The following is a 16,209-nucleotide window of genomic DNA, read 5'->3' as shown; positions in this document are numbered from 1 at the left end:
TCCTTCCTGTTATAAATTCTCCCAGGTATTTAAATTTGTCCACCATTTGCACAGTGCCTTCTGGTGTTTCCCAGTCTGCAGTGGTATTTAATGTCTTTGTCTTGTTATAGGCAATGCTCAGTCCCACCTTTCTGGCTACCTTACTTCAGTTGTCCAGTTGTGTCTCTGTGTCTTCTTCTGTCTCACTTACTATTGCTATGTCATCTGCAAAGGGTAGGCAGTCCACTTGAGCCCTGTTTTCCTTTTTGTGCCCCACACGGGTCTTTGGTATTCCCATTTCCTCGTTTGTTGCTCTCCACTGCCTGGTCACTTTGTCCATTGCTATATTGAACAACAATGCTGACAATCCATCTCCCTGTTTAACACCAGTCTTGATCTCAAATTCTTCTGACAGTGCTCCTCTGAATCTCACCCTTGCTTTTGTGTCTGTCAGAATTTCTTTTGTAGTTCCATCAAGTCCTCTGTTCTTCAGGATCCTGACAGGTCTATCTGTCGATGGGGTCATATGCCTTTGTTAAGTTCACAAAGGTTATTACTGTATTTTTATTTTTTAAGGCCCTATGTTCTACGAGTTGCTTCAGGATAAATATCTGTTCTATGCAACCTCTTCCCTTCCTGAATCCCGCTTGGTAGTCACCAACTGTACTTTCTACCTGTTCTTCTATTCTCTTGAGCAATAGTTTTGACAGCACCTTGTACCCGACCTCTAGTAGCGATATTCCTCTGTAGTTTTTAGTGTCTCTCTTGTCTCCCTTCTTATGTGTTGGTACTACAATTGCATTCTTCCATCCTTCTGGCAACTTCTTTGTTCTCCAGATGTGGTGATTATATTGATCATGTTGTCTGTTGCTTTGTTGCCTCCCCACTTTATCATCTCGGCTGCTATACCATCTTCTCCAGTTGCCTTATTATTCTTTAGATCGCTTATGGCATGTGTGACTTCATCCCTGGTTGGAGGGCGTGGCTCTTTCTCTTCTGTGTCAGTCCTCAGTTCCAGCTCTTCTTCAGGTGGTTCAGAGTTCAGCAGGTCGTGAAAGTGCTCTGCAAAAATCCGATTGTTCTCCTTCGCACTGACAGCCAGCTCTCCTTTCTTATCAGACTCTTTTTGAATTTCCCAAAAAAGTGTCTGCTGTTGATTTTCCTGAAGTTGGTCTCAATCTCGTCCAGTTCCTGCTTCATCTTCTGTCTTCTGGTCCATCTTATTGTTCGGGCCACTTCCTTTCTTTCTCCTAAGAAAACTTCCCATTTTTCCGGGTCCTTCTTGCTGCTCCAGTCTCTCCAGGCTTTCCTGCGAGTCTCTACTGCTTCCTCACATTCCTTGTTCCATCGCCAGTGCTTCCATTTTTTTTCTTCCTTTCCCCATAGTTCAGCCTGTTTCGCCATATTTCGCTTCTTGTCGTCCCATTCATTGAATGGTTCAATTCCTTCCTCATATCTGGATTGATTGTGTCTTAATTTGTCTCTGTCTACCATTATGTTTTCTGTTCTTCTATTCATATGTGGCAGTCTATCCCTATTTGGAATCCAAAGGCACTTAACTTCTGTGAGATAGTGATCCGATTCTATTCTTGTGTTCTTCCTGAACTTTGTGTTCATGATCTCTTTAGCATTTGTCCAGCTGATTGCCATGTGGTCAATTTGAAATTCCCCAAGGTGGGTGCATGGGTTTGCCCATGTCTTTTTCTTACACGGTTTGGCCCTGAAGTGTGTTGTCATCAATCTCATTTTGTGTTATGCTGCTGTTATTTATTCCCCTCCACTTTGTTATGATACTGGCATCACTGACATACTAAGCTTCCAATTAAGCACTGTAATGAAACTTTATTTACATATGAAGGGTTTCTTTAAATATAATTGATACGTGACAGTAATTGTTTCGCTACTATAACTTAGATGCATATCAACCCTCCGTGACTCTAAACCCGATTCTGAGCAATGTATTTTAGCTTATTTTAATGTTACAGTGTGATTTCCATTGCAGTTATGATATAATTGACATTTGTATACAGTTTATCAGGTATATGTATTGAATATGATTCCATGTAACATTAGGATTTTATAACTTTTCTGCCTTATATTGTAACATCTATGTTGTCTTACAGTTTGGAGATAGCAACTTTGTTTTCCGTTTACACGTGATATTGTACCAAAGATATTCATCAAAGATAGTCTGGTCCCCTACATTGCCAAGTAACTTGTTATTAAGATATTATTATACCATATGACCAAAACATTCTTTTAAACATCTTTGACCAACTTCTCATTATTTTGTATAAGTAATACTTGACGACTTGATCTTATATTCAGTACTGCTCTGTATACAATTTGTTTTTGGATGTTTGCTTTTAAAGTCCTGTGTCATATATTTATTTTCATGAAACACACTACACATTTTAAGTAATGACTAATGTGATATGGTAGCTTAAACCATGGTAACCCTTTTAAGTATTCAAATTATTTTGCACTCTTTGAAAAAAAACTGTTAACATTTCCTGCATACCACATATTATTATTTGTATATGTGGATAGCATCTGTGAAAGGGCCAAAAACAGTAGAATTTGGGTTTAAAATAAAAACAGCTGATGGTTCAAATATGCATTTTATACACTATTTCCATATCTTTCGCTGTGAGATGGGACAACATAGCTTCCAGACTTTTTATGAAGAGGTTAAAGTTTCCTGAAGGAGATATGTTTATGCTTTAGTATAACAACAGAAAAAAAATCGGAGAATTGTCCAGTGATCGATTGCTGAACCACCAGATTTGTAATGATGGAATTATCCATTCAGTTAAGTTGTGGATTTGTTGTGAGAATTTTATGGAAGAGCTGTACATTGTCGTAAGAAAGGTCTAGTGCAATATAATGCAGGGTCTTGCTACATTGGGATGATGGGAAGCATCAAAGGAATCCAAAGGCACACTGCTAAAGTCACTGTAGGTCAGTATAGCCCAAACAAAACTAGTGGAGATGTACGGACAGTGGAAACTGTGGAAGAAGGGTGTGTTACCCTGTGAAACACATTGTGGAGCTTGGAGTTCGCTGGTGTTTGGCATACTGTGCAACAATTGCCTTGCACTTATTACAATCTCATATAAGTAACGAGAGAAAAGGGTCAGAGAGATCAGGGCTCATGTGTAACAATACAGATAGCTGTATTTCCTTTCACTCCACTTGTGGGTGGAACCAAAAGGGAGTGTTGTCAAGAGGTACTATCAGCTTTGCACTGCACGATGGATTGAGCATTAAACGAGTGCTGGTGTGATTTAGAAAATTCACACAACTGATAAATTTAATAGGGAAATAGGAAAACACTGTAATAAATGTGGTTGCTCACTATACCTCCTTTGCCTAAGTTTTATATCTTATTATTAGTACTTCACTTGGAAATTTTATGAACTTCTGGGTCGATGAATTGAGACCGCCAAGTTGCGTGAGAAAATGGGTAACAGTAAATGAGCTATCAACTAATGAAGGTAAGTCTGTGTAAATGTAGTCTGCACCATTTCTTATTTAACTTCCCTTTATATTTAGGTCATAAAAAATTTCACCTCTGTTAATTTGGTGTAATCCTTCTTCATATCATACAGGCAATGCGTCAATGGTGGGAAATAAAATCGAATAATTTTGACAGTGTCATATTTTTCAAAGTTGGCAAATTTTATGAACTATACCACATGGATGCAGTAATAGGATTTCAGGAACTCGGGTTGGCATATATGAAGGTGAGTCTACACATAGATATTGATCGTAAGTTAAGTTTTTTTTAAACAATGAAAAATATATTAGGAATTTGCTTCTACAGGGAGATCATGCTCATTCTGGATTTCCAGAAATGGCATTTGGAAAATTTTCTGCTGATCTGATTCACAAAGGATATAAAGTTGCTCGTGTAGAACAGACAGAAACACCTGAAATGATGGAGCAGAGATGTAGCAGTAGTGGTATGTGTATAAAAAATAAAAATAATACATATAAATGTTAGCACTAGTACAGGTTTATTGCTTTTATATGTTACTGTGAATTTTGGTGTACTATAAACATGTTCCGAGTTGGTTGATTACATGATAGTCTCTGATTCGTCTTCTTCTTCTTCTGTTACTGGTACTTCTGTGCTGTTTTTTTAACAGCTGCTGCTTCATGTTTCAGATAGTGAGCTGCACATTTGTCAACTTTACTCCCATGTGCGAAGACCGGAGACAATATGTCTGTCCAGCCACCTAGTTTCCTTTTCACGGTTTCCCTGAAATGCTTTAAATGAATGAGGGGATGGTTCCTTTGGAAAGGACATGTATTTTCTCATTTATTGTAAAGTTCAGATTTTAATTAAAATATTGCCCTTTTTTGGGCAAAAATATAGACGTCTAGAAGTAGGAAGAAATGAGAGAATATAATTCTCTTACTGGCAATAGTAACAACTTTATTTGAGCAGAGTGGTGTAAGCCTGTTTTGAAAACAATAACACTTTTTTATTCGTCATTAACGTGCAATAATATAAATAACTCTCAGGCAGGAGCATGTGTCTGCTGTTAAATTGTGCAGATTGGACATACACCCTTCTGCCCAAAGAATGTTGGTACATATGAACAGTATTTTTTTTTACAACAAGGAAGAGAACAAAAATATCACAGTGCTAAGAAGAGAAGTTAGCCATTTAATCACGAAATTGACAACATCATTGGGACCTAAGGATGTGGATATAGGAGACAATGAACATCACTATGTTTTGGAGCGCTTTGGACATAATGTCTGAAGGTGTAGATGCCATATTTCAATAATAAAGAAATTGTGATCAGGAAAACTGCTGCTGGTTATTCTTATTCTCTCTCTCTCTCTCTCTCTCTCTCTCTCTCTCTTTCTCTGACTATTCGTGCCTGCACTGCAAACCCAAGTGTCCAAGTGTATGCTTATGAGTATGTACCTGTCATGGCTGGGGCATGAGGACTCTGGGGCATGGTCACCTACATAGGTAGTCATTGCTGTGGCAGGCTGGTACCCATGGGAGAGCCACTATTTGGAGTGTGTGCCACCAAGGTGGATGACTTTCAGACCCCGCAGTCTCTTCTGAAGGAAGGGATTACTACAATGTGGAGAGATGACTCCACAGTGGTTCCTGCCTGGCTATGCTGCGGGAGGAACACAGGGTAGAGAGACCAGATGAGAAATGCCTCCTACAATATTTAATTTGCTCTAGGTCTGACCGGGATTCCCTTTTTGGGTCCTGCAATGCTCTGTATTGAATGTGGGCCTTTTTATAGTGGCTAGCCATGGTCTAGTGCAGCTTTGGGGTCTGTAGTTTCAATCTCCCCATATACTTAAGTCTTTTGCATTTGCAATTGCTCTGTGGGTTTGCTGAACACTGACTGCAGGATGCGCCAAAAAGGCATATCCTGGTCTCTTACCCATGGCTTCCAGTTTTCAGCCACCAAGATATGTGTCTTGCACTTCTGTTGCCATTTTACTTTCCTTCCACTATCAGACCTTTAGCTCGACAACCGACTGGTCAATGTGGTGAAGTCTTATCACTTTTTGGGACTTGTCTTTGATGCCCAGTTGCTGTGGATTGCGGTTGCTGGTCCTTACTCACCATTGTGGGGCCCTACTTGTGAAATATGCCTTTTAGACCAGCCCTATGAACAGTCTTAACTGCAGGGGCCGGGTCTCTCTACTGCTGCTAAACATAGATACACATTTCCTGCTCCCCTGAGCATTTGAACTACTGTTCCTTTTTCCTGTTAAAGAGATTCAACTCCCACAACAGAGGCCAAGGACTGGAGCCATGATCACAGTTCGCATACAGGATTTCTGCTCTGAACTCCAACTTCCCCTACTTTCACCTCTTGTCAGAGAGCAGTTGTGTATGCTCTTATGGTGTGTACCCCATCCTTGGATCTGTCTCTACTTATCCTTTGGACCAAAAACTTCTGACCTCCATGAGTTTTTGTCACCTTTTCCTGGCCTTCATTATAAGTGGTATACATTCACTGCTCTATGTTTGACAGATGAACCGGTTTTGCCTACAGACATGCAATGTGCAGTGAACTACACTTCCTGCCAAACCATGCAGTGTATTCACTGCAGAATTGGTGGTTGGTTGGTTTGTGGGATGAAAGGGACCAGACTGCGATGGTCATCGGTCCCACAGAATTGGTGGCCATCGTTTGAGCCCTCAGCCACCTTCATTCGTGCACCAGTGAGACTTCTATAATCAGCAGTGTCTCCCTGAGTAGTCTTTAGGCTCTTGACCAGTGCTACTTTGACACCCATTGGTTGTGTCTACCCAGGATCTACTTTCTTTGTTGCTCATCTTTGTTTGGATCCCAGGGAATGAAGGTGCTGATCGGATTTGCTTCCACCGTGACGTCATGCGCACAACTGAGAAAACCCGTTGCTTTCTGCGCATAGCTTTCTGGCTGCGAGGATGTCAACTTTGGAGATGGGGATACCGTAACTGGATCTTCAGTTGATTCTCTGCTGTCAATTGGAGGAGGCTTGGAACTGTGACTGGCGTGTTCTGTTGTCTCCAGACAAACTACAAATAAGAAAGGGGATCATGTTGCAGTCTTCGCTTTGTGCTTCTCACAAGGATTCTATGGTTCTGTCGAGTTCACATTGGCTACACTTGGCTGATCCATCGCCACATCCTACAACATGGGAAGCCACCCCATTATTAGTCTGGTGTCCGTCTAACAGAGGCCAACATACTGGACTGCCCTGATGTGGTCACTTTATTGTGAAACCTAAAACTTGCTGAAATGCTGCCTCTCGTGCTGGCAGATGATGCCAAAGTGACTGACTTGATTTTACATTTTACTCATGAAGGTGGTTTCTACTCCTCTGTGTGAGGTGGGGCACATTGGCCTCATAAGTCAGCTGAGGGATTGGAGTGGTGCCCCGTCACTTGCTCTGACCCATGGGGCCCACGGCTGTCCTTGCTTGGTGGTCTAGTCTTGGTATCACCCTTCCCACCTGTTTAATTATTCTCATCCTTTTACGTCTGTTGTTGAGTTCCTGTCTTGGTGTCATGATTCTCTTTCCTGAGTTTTATCAACTTGTCCACGCTGGTAGTATAATTGGGTTAATGGAGGGTGAGGAAACAGCTGTTGCTTGTAGAGAGTTCATCTACCCTCACATAATGTGTCCTAGGGGCCTCCAGCTGCTTTCTGGACAGAGCCGCTCACCCAACTTCACCCTCTTACTCCTCATGCTTCTGTCTCTTGGTTTTATTGAGTCTCTGTTCCAGTCGTGTTCATCAGGATTAGTCTTCCGTGTTCTTCGTCTCTGAGGACTTTTCCTGGCTTGACACATATATGATGTACGGATGGACTGATGACCTCATAATTTGGTCCCTCTAACTCCATCAACTCCCCCCCCCCCACCCCACATACACTCACTTTCTGCATGTCTTATTCATTTTTCATTTGGCTTACAGCCAGTAAACTCACTACTTGGCAACATAATGATATGTCCCTAGCTGTCCATGTTTTTGAACTGGAGTAACCAATCTAGCAGTCCATGTAGAAAGTGCTCAAATGGTTCTGTAAACACTTCCAATCGACAAGGCCAACATTTTTGTGAGGTCTCGTAACAGTCATGGGCATGTCCTCAAGCATGGCTGCCGTGTTGGCCGCTCTCATCCCTCCATACAACCCACGACTCTGACGTTTATGTTTAAAAGGCTTAGATCAAGTGAAAAATTTACTATGAGACATGGGACACTAACTGTATGCTCTGTGGAAATAAGTTTCTGTTGCTGTTATATTCAACAGGTTGTAAAGCTTGATAATGCAATAAAACTCTTGCATTGTTGCTATTGTAGACTTTATAGATGTCTTGAAATGTAACTGTGTTTTAGACTGTGCTGATGAATATTAGTCGAGAAAAAGAGTACAAATTGCTTCAGTTGGTCCAATTTATTACCTATTTTGTAGTAATTTGTATTATTATCAGAAATGTTAAATGTTGGGTATTGTTATGTCTGCTCCCATTTATTGTAATTGTTGGAATTTAATGAATATATGCCAGTAATTTCTCTTACAGCAAAAAAGACAACAAAGTATGACAAAGTAGTAAGGAGAGAAGTCTGCCAGTTAATCACCAAAGGAACAATAACATTTGGGCCTATAGATGTGGACATAGGAGACAATGAAAACCACTATTTACTCTCACTGACAGAAATGGTAATAAATACCTATCTATGCTATAGTTGTCTATACTTTAGCATTGTTTTTAACGTTGTATTTCTTTTCCTTGTTCATTATGTATTTGCAAATTTACTCAGTTATCCATTTTGGAATTTGTGTTGCTTTGTCTTTAGTTTTGTTGTTTTCAGCAAAAACTTGTGAAGTATTTCTTCTGTTACTGTCTCACCTACGCTTCGATTCCTTGAAGTGTTTATCTGTCCCCTATTTAAAAAGAAAGGGGTCTTTGTTTTGTTTACTCTAGTATTTCCCACTTATTGTACACATCTGCTCAAAGTCTCTTGTAAGACTTTAAGGAAAGCACACAATCTCTTGCGAGGAAAAAAGTAACTAGTTCATTTTTTGATGTGAAAAAGTGTGAAGTATTAACTGCATAGCATTTTTGTCTGCTGTTACTAATCAAAAATAGTATTTCAGTACCTTGAGCCATTGATAAAATAGAGGAGGTGTGCACATTATGTGATGTACCACATTTTTACAAAAATACTCCATTTGAGTTAGGTCGGGAGTATGGCCTTTAGCTTTTTTAAAAAAAAAAAAAAAAAAAAAAAAAAATTGGTTGACAAGATGTTTCCAGAAGCATGAAAGAATGATGACTTTACTAATTGAGGGAAGTGTGGGGGTTAAAAAGGGTGGAGAGAGGCTAAGGGGCAAAAACAGCAAGTAGTTACAGATCAAAGTAGGTTGTACTAGTTATTCAGAAATGAAGAGGCTTCAACAGTATAGAGTAGCATGGAGAAATGCATCAAACCAGTCTTCAGATCAAAGAAATGGCAACAACAGCAACAGCAACAACAATGCTGGTGCTCTCGAAAAGAGTCATATGAGAGAAAGGCCCTTTGTGGTCAGTCATTTTCATTTTTTAGAGTTACAGTATCACTAGTGCCTGGAAAACAATGTACCAGGTCTACAACTTTGCTTCTGCCATTTTTTCTCGAAGTTTGAGACTTCATTGTAAAAAAACTTACAAAACATTTACAATTCAATGTATTGGCAGTCACTGACCACTGCTTTCTCCTAGCTTTAGGGCTGCATATGAATCTCATAGTGTATAAACTGGGCATCTTTTGAGGGGAGCCATGAAGCGATCCAATTTTGCACTTGTTCATATGACCGCAAGTGCTAGTCAGCTAGGTCATGAGCCATAGATTGAGGAAGGTGGCAGTCAGAGGGAGGAGTATCTGGAGAATACAGCAGGCGGGTTAGAACTTCCCATTTCAACGTTTCCAAGTATGTTTTGATGGGATTTTCAACTTGGGGTCGTGCATTGTTATGCCGCAAAATCATATTTTCATCTCTATCACTGTATTGTGGCCGTTTGTCTTTCAGTGCTCAGCTCAAACACATAAATTGCTTCCGATAACGACCTCCTGTGATTGTTCCTGTCTGTTGCAGTAGCATCAAAAGCTTTCTCTCTTTCACAACCATGCCGGTCTTCAACATCAAAATCACTGTTCTTGAAGCATGGAAACCATTTGCTGCAAAGTTCTGTTACTAACAGGCGTCTCATCATAGGTCTTGCCGAGGTTTTTATGAGCCTCAGCCGCAGATTTCTTCATATCAAAGCCAAAAATTAAAACCTCCTGCAGATGACGAGAATCGGGCTCGTAAATTGACCTATTCAGCTGAGAATAACTTTAAGATGCAATCAGAAATCGTCTGATATTTTGATTGTGTTATGTTCTCAAATGCCTAAGCTTACTGTATGGCACTTACAACCTACGACTTGCACCACTACTTTCCACTAATGCCGTCTACTGCAAAATGGTGGAAGCAATGTTGTAGACCTAATACGTAACCCTTCAAGATTTCATCCGTATAGCTTGTGCAGTCAGTACCATATATAAAGGTGAGCAGATCGGTATCTTTATTTCCCTAAAGACAAATGATCTCATTTGAATGCACATGTTCTGCATGAGGGACGCTCAAATGAAAACAAGGCAGATGGAAACAAAGTACGTAAACTTTTTGTTATTTCAAAAATAATCCCCATAACTGTTCATAAGAATATAAGATGAACATCAACAAAAGCAAAATGAGGATAATGGAATGTAGTCAAATTAAATCAGGTGATGCTGACAATTAGATTAGGAAATGAGACACTTAAAGTAGTAAATGAGTTTTGCTATTTGGGAAGCAAAATAACTGATGATGGTTGATGTAGAGAGGATATAAAATGTAGATTGGCTATGGCAAGGAAAGCGTTTCTGAAGAAAAGGAATTTGTTAACATCGAGTATAGATTTAAGTATTTGTACGGAGTGTAACCATGTATGGAAGTGAAACATGGACAATAAATAGTTTAGACAAGAAGAGAATAGAAGCTTTCGAAAGCTGTTGCTATAGAAGAATGCTGAAGATTATATGGTTAGATCACGTAACTAATGAGGAGGTATTGAATAGGATTGGGGAGAAGAGGAGTTTGTGGCACAACTTGACTAGAAGGAGGGAACAGTTGGTAGAACATGTTCTAAGGCATCAGGGGATCACCAATGTAGTATTGGAGGGCAGCGTGGAGGGTAAAAATTGTAGAGGGAGACCAAGAGATGAATACACTAAGCAGATCCAGAAGGATATAGGCTTGGAGATGAAGAAGCTTGCGCAGGGTAGAGTAGCATGGAGAGCTGCATCAAACTAGTCTCTGGGCTGAAGAAAACAACAACAACTAAATACTTTTATCCTACAGTGAGACTCGACAGCTAATGCCTATGTGGAAAAATGTTTGCGGTTGCCTATGGACCATGATTGTACCAAGGTATGCACCTTTTCATACAAAGCACATCAACAACCACAAATGTCTTTCTTCAGGTCTTTAGAAATATGGAAATCCGATGGGGAGAGATCAGGACTGCGTGGAGGATGTGTGAGTGCTTCCCAGTGAAACTTCTGCACCATAGTCAAAACAACCTTTGCAACGTGTAGGCTGGCGTTTTGACTATGCTCCAGAAGCTGTCTGGGAATCTCTTACACATCCTCCATATAGTCCCCGATCTCTCCCGTTATGATTTTCATATTTTTGGAGCTCTGAAGAAAGACATTCGTGGCCATAGATTTTCTTTGGACAAAGAGGTGCACATGTAGATGGAATTGTGGTTCTGTAGACAATTGCAAAAATGTTTCCATGAAGCCATGCGCCATCTTATCTCACAATGGGATAAATATATTAACAGTTACTGTGATTACTTTTGAAATAATAAACAATTTACCATATTTAATCAAGTGTAAGATGACTCTGTTATAAGAGGACCACCTTTTTGTGAAGAGGCTTCTTGAGAAAAATTAATTTTTAATATAGTCTCACTAATCAATATTACAAACTGTTTAATCAATATAAAGTTTTTTTATTTTTTATTACAACATTTTTGCTTACTAACACTGTGTCTGTGTTATCACTATTGTTAATCATCATAATCCTATAGCACAACTGTGAAAATTATATATTCATTGTCACAAATGTATGGCTGTTTCTTCCAAATGTTACGGTTCCTGAGGTTGTGGCTACCACAGGATTTTAGAACCCAGCTGTATTCATCCGAATAGATATCTGATTTCGCTTCTGTATTAACATGAGAATGTTGCAGTGTCTGTTGCTTCCAGGCGAATTGTCTGCATTTTGCTTTCTCATAGGCTGCGCAGAACCAGCAGCTGATACACCCTTTCCATTCTTATTATACAGGACAGTGAGCACTGACAATATTGCAGCATGAAATACACTCACAGTCTCTTGTGAAAATGAAAACTATTCTCGAGTGCTTATCGTATTTTAAAGTCAATTCAATTCTGACTAGAAACGGCTGCAGGCAAACTGCAGGTTAAAGTTGGTAAACTTTCCTAAAAAGCCTAAGAACTTGGTATAGATTTCCATGATTGGCTACAGGATGTAATTTGCTGACCACTCACTATCATTACAGTCTCTCATAATCAAATTAAATATTGATCTGGGTTGAGAACTGAGCAATGTTTTTTGAAGGATAACACTTCCGCTTTTGAACGTTACCTTTTCTTAAAATGCCGTATTAATGTTTGCACTCGTGGGTGACTGGAATTCGATAGTGGGAAAAGGGAGAGAAGGAAACATAGTAGGTGAATATGGATTGGGGGGAAGAAATGAAAGAGGAAGCTGCCTGGTAGAATTTTGCACAGAGCATATCTTAATCATAGCTAACACTTGGTTCAAGAATCTTAAAAGAAGGTTGTATACGTGGAAGAAGCCTGGAGATACTGACAGGTTTCAGATAGATTATATAATGATAAGACAGAGATTTAGGAACCAGATTTTAAATTGTAGGACATTTCCATGGGCAGATGTGGACTCTGACCACAATCTATTGGTTGTGAACTGTAGATTAAAATTGAAGAAACTGCAAAAAGGTGGGAATTTAAGGAGATGGCACCTGGATAAACTGACTAAACCAGAGGTTGTACAGAGTTTCAGGGAGAGCATAAGGGAACAATTGACAAGAATGGTGGAAAGGAATACAGTAGAAGAAGAATGGGTAGCTTTGAGGGATGAAGTAGTGAAGGCAGCAGAGGATCAAATAGGTAAAAAGACGAGAGCTAGTAGAAATCCTTGGGTGACAGAAGAAATACTGAATTTAATTGATGAAAGGAGAAAATATAAAAATCAGTAAATAAAGCGGGCAAAAAGGAATACAAACGTCTCAAAAATGAGATCGACAGGAAGCAAAAATGGCTAAGCAGGCATGGCTAGAGGACAGATGTAAGGATGTAGAGGCGCATTTCACTAAGGGTAAGGTAGATACTGCCTACAGGAAAATTAAAGAGACCTTTGGAGAAAAGAGAACCACTTGTATGAATATCAAGAGCTCAGATGGAAAGCCAGTTCCAAGCAAAGAAGGGAAAGCAGAAAGATGGAAGGAGTATATGGAGGGCCTATTCAGGGGCAATGTTCTTGAGGTCAATATTATGGAAATGGAAGAGGATTAAGATGAAGATGAAATGGGAGATATGATACTGCGTGAATAGTTTGACAGAGCACTGAAAGACCTAAGTCGAAACAAGGCCCCGGGAGTAGACAACATTCCGTTAGAACTACTGACAGCCTTGGGAGAGCCAGTCCTGACAAAACTCTACCATCTGGTGAGCAAGATGTATGAGACAGGCAAAATACCCTCAGACTTCAAGAAGAATATAATAATTCCAATCCCAGAGAAAGCAGGTGTTGACAGATGTGAAAATAAGTCACAGCTGCAAAATACTAACGCGAATTCTTTACAGACGAATGGAAAAACTGGTAGAAGCCGACCTCGGGGAAGATCAGTTTGGATTCCGTAGAAATGTTGGAACACGTGAGGCAATACTGACCCTATGACTTATCTTGGAAGAAAGATTAAGGAAAGGCAAACCTACGTTTCTAGCATTTGTAGACTTAGAGAAAGTTTTTGACAATGTTGACTGGAATACTCTCTTTCAAATTCTGAAGGTGGCAGGGGTAAAATACAGGGAGCGAAAGGCTATTTACAATTTGTACGAAACCAGATGGCAGTTATAAAAGTGGAGGGGCATGAAAGGGAAGCAGTGGTAGGGAAGGGATTGAGACAGGGTTGTAGCCTCTCCCCGATGTTATTCAATCTGTACATTGAGCAAGCAGTAAAGGAAACAAAAGAAAAATTCGGAGTAAGTATTAAAATCCATGGAGAAGAAATAAAAACTTTGAGGATCGCCGATGACATTGTAATTCTGTCAGAGACTGCAAAGGACTTGGAAGAGCAGTTGAATGGAATGGACAGTGTCTTGAAAGGAGGACATAAGATGAACATCAACAAAAGCAAAACGAGGATAATGGAATGTAGTTGAATTAAATCGGGTGATGCTGAGGGAATTAGATTAGGAAATGATACACTTAAAGTAGTAAAGGAGTTATGCTATTTGGAGAGCAAAATAACTGATGATGGTCGAAGTAGAGAGGATATAAAATGTAGACTGGCAATGGCAAGGGAAGCGTTTCTAAAGAAGAGAAATTTGTTAATATTGAGTATAGATTTAAGTGTAAGGAAGTCGTTTCTGAAGGTATTTGTATGGAGTGTAGCCATGTATGGAAGTGAAACATGGACGATAAATAGTTTGGACAAGAAGAGAATAGAAGCTTTCGAAATGTGGTGCTACAGAAGAATGCTGAAGATTAGATGGATAGATCACATAACTAATGAAGAGGTATTGAACAGAATTCGGGAGAAGAGGAGCTTGTGGCACAACTTGACTAGAAGAAGGGATCGGTTGGTAGGACATGTTCTGAGGCATCAAGGGATCACAAATTTAGCACTGGAGGGCAGCGTGGAGGGTAAAAATCGGAGAGGGAGACCAAGAGATGAATACACTAAGCAGATTAAGAAGGATGTAGGTTGCAGTAGGTACTGGGAGATAAAGAAGCTTGCACAGGATAGAGTAGCATGGAGAGCTGCATCAAACCAGTCTCAGGACTGAAGACTACAACAACAACAACAACAACATCTTAGCCTATGAAACTAAAATACTGGATTATAAAGTATAAACAGACACGGAAGCTGTAAATCGGTCTGTGCAAGAATTTCATTCTTCTCCTCCTAGTTAGCAATTTTACCAACAGTCATAATGTCAACTCACATAAGTAAATTGCAAAACCGTAAACAAACAAGAAATAAATTTCAAAATTTGACGTCATTTGATAGTTGTTAGGAAAAAAGGTGAGTTTTGGCACTAGTAATACTATACGGAAAGTAATTGAAAAGACTATCACTTTTGCTAATGATATACGAGGTAATTGAACCATTTTCCAACACACTACTATCACAAATTATACCTTAAAACTGCAGTTTTGAAGGTTCTTTCATTTTATGTTCTTCTCGAAAATAGCAAACATTTATAGCCTACATCGTGAAATAAACTGAGAACTGTGGAATACAGCGAAAACTGTTAGATTACAACAGCTTGAATGTCTGTTTTTGACCTGCAGCTGATAGGCGTCTAGCATGACTTCGTCACACTAATCTGTTGGCTGCAGGAATATAGAATGGTGAACAGCAAGCTTTCTTGGTGGGTTGCTCTAAAGTATGACTGATGTCATTGGTAAATCGCAAATAGAGGGGCCACAGCTTCCACTTAGGTTTAATTTATGTAGTTCAATCTCGTATGCCCTTCACTACCATGCAATAATTTTATTTACGGTAGTTCTGTTCAGTGCCTGTCAACAGAATTGGGAACATATCATGCCTCTACGGACTGCAGCCAGTGTAGTCTACTCTCTTTGCTACGTGCGGCACCACATTTTGGTGAACAGTTGATCGTCTTTGTTATAGTCATCAATGGTGTTTAAAATGTTGTGATAGCAGACAATTGTTGTAAATGTAACAGATTGTTGGGGCAGAGAAACGCTGAAATCTCAAGCAGGCTTAACTTGTTTCATATTAATTGGTGTAAATAAGTACCACATGTGAAGGAAAACTTGTGCGTACATATTTGCTTTCATGAAACAGCCTGTGTTTACACTACAGCAAGCAACGAGTTCGAAGTGCAAACAGCGCATGTTGGCAACACCACAAAAATCTCCGCTTTGACTATTCAGCAAAAGAACAAGGAAAATTTTACAATCAATACACTAGAAGTCTCTGCCCTCGCATCACCAGAGCTTGCTGCACTGCCATTGGCTATAGAAGAAAAACACACACACAGGTTAGATTTCAACATTTTCCACCGTACATCAGTTTTCCATTCAATTCACCATGTTCATCAATGTTTGCTCTTTTTCTGGGTGAGCACAAAGGAAAGATCTCTCAAAAATGTGTGTTTTGATGTATAATTTGTGGTCGCAGCATGTCGGAAAATAACTCGATTACCTTGTGCCCAGATAACAATTTCAGTTTTTTGATGAATTTTTATTTGGTGTTACACATCTGTAACTTTTTAAGAACTGATGTAATTCATTACCACAAAGCATTGGAGAGGATTGCACTTTTATGCCAATTACATATGATTTTGCTCGTTTTTCGGGAGTTTTAATGATTTCCTCGATT

At 39.6% G+C, this 16,209-nt stretch overlaps 1 protein-coding gene across 1 annotated transcript in view; it reads left to right on the top strand.

Moving 5' to 3' along the window:
• LOC126195031 (DNA mismatch repair protein Msh6) overlaps window positions 1-16,209 on the top strand; it is a 321,830-nt gene that overhangs the window by 140,118 nt on the left and 165,503 nt on the right. Inside the window, exons 10-12 of the mRNA XM_049933475.1 lie at window positions 3,591-3,725; window positions 3,806-3,944; window positions 8,041-8,180. Coding sequence (XP_049789432.1) covers window positions 3,591-3,725; window positions 3,806-3,944; window positions 8,041-8,180 — 414 coding nt within the window. The remainder of the gene's footprint in view (window positions 1-3,590; window positions 3,726-3,805; window positions 3,945-8,040; window positions 8,181-16,209) is intronic.

This window comes from Schistocerca nitens, chromosome 7, assembly GCF_023898315.1.
Source record: "Schistocerca nitens isolate TAMUIC-IGC-003100 chromosome 7, iqSchNite1.1, whole genome shotgun sequence".
NCBI lineage: Eukaryota > Metazoa > Arthropoda > Insecta > Orthoptera > Acrididae > Schistocerca > Schistocerca nitens.
Note: the sequence above shows the minus strand (reverse complement) of the source record. Positions and strands in the feature narration are given on the sequence as shown.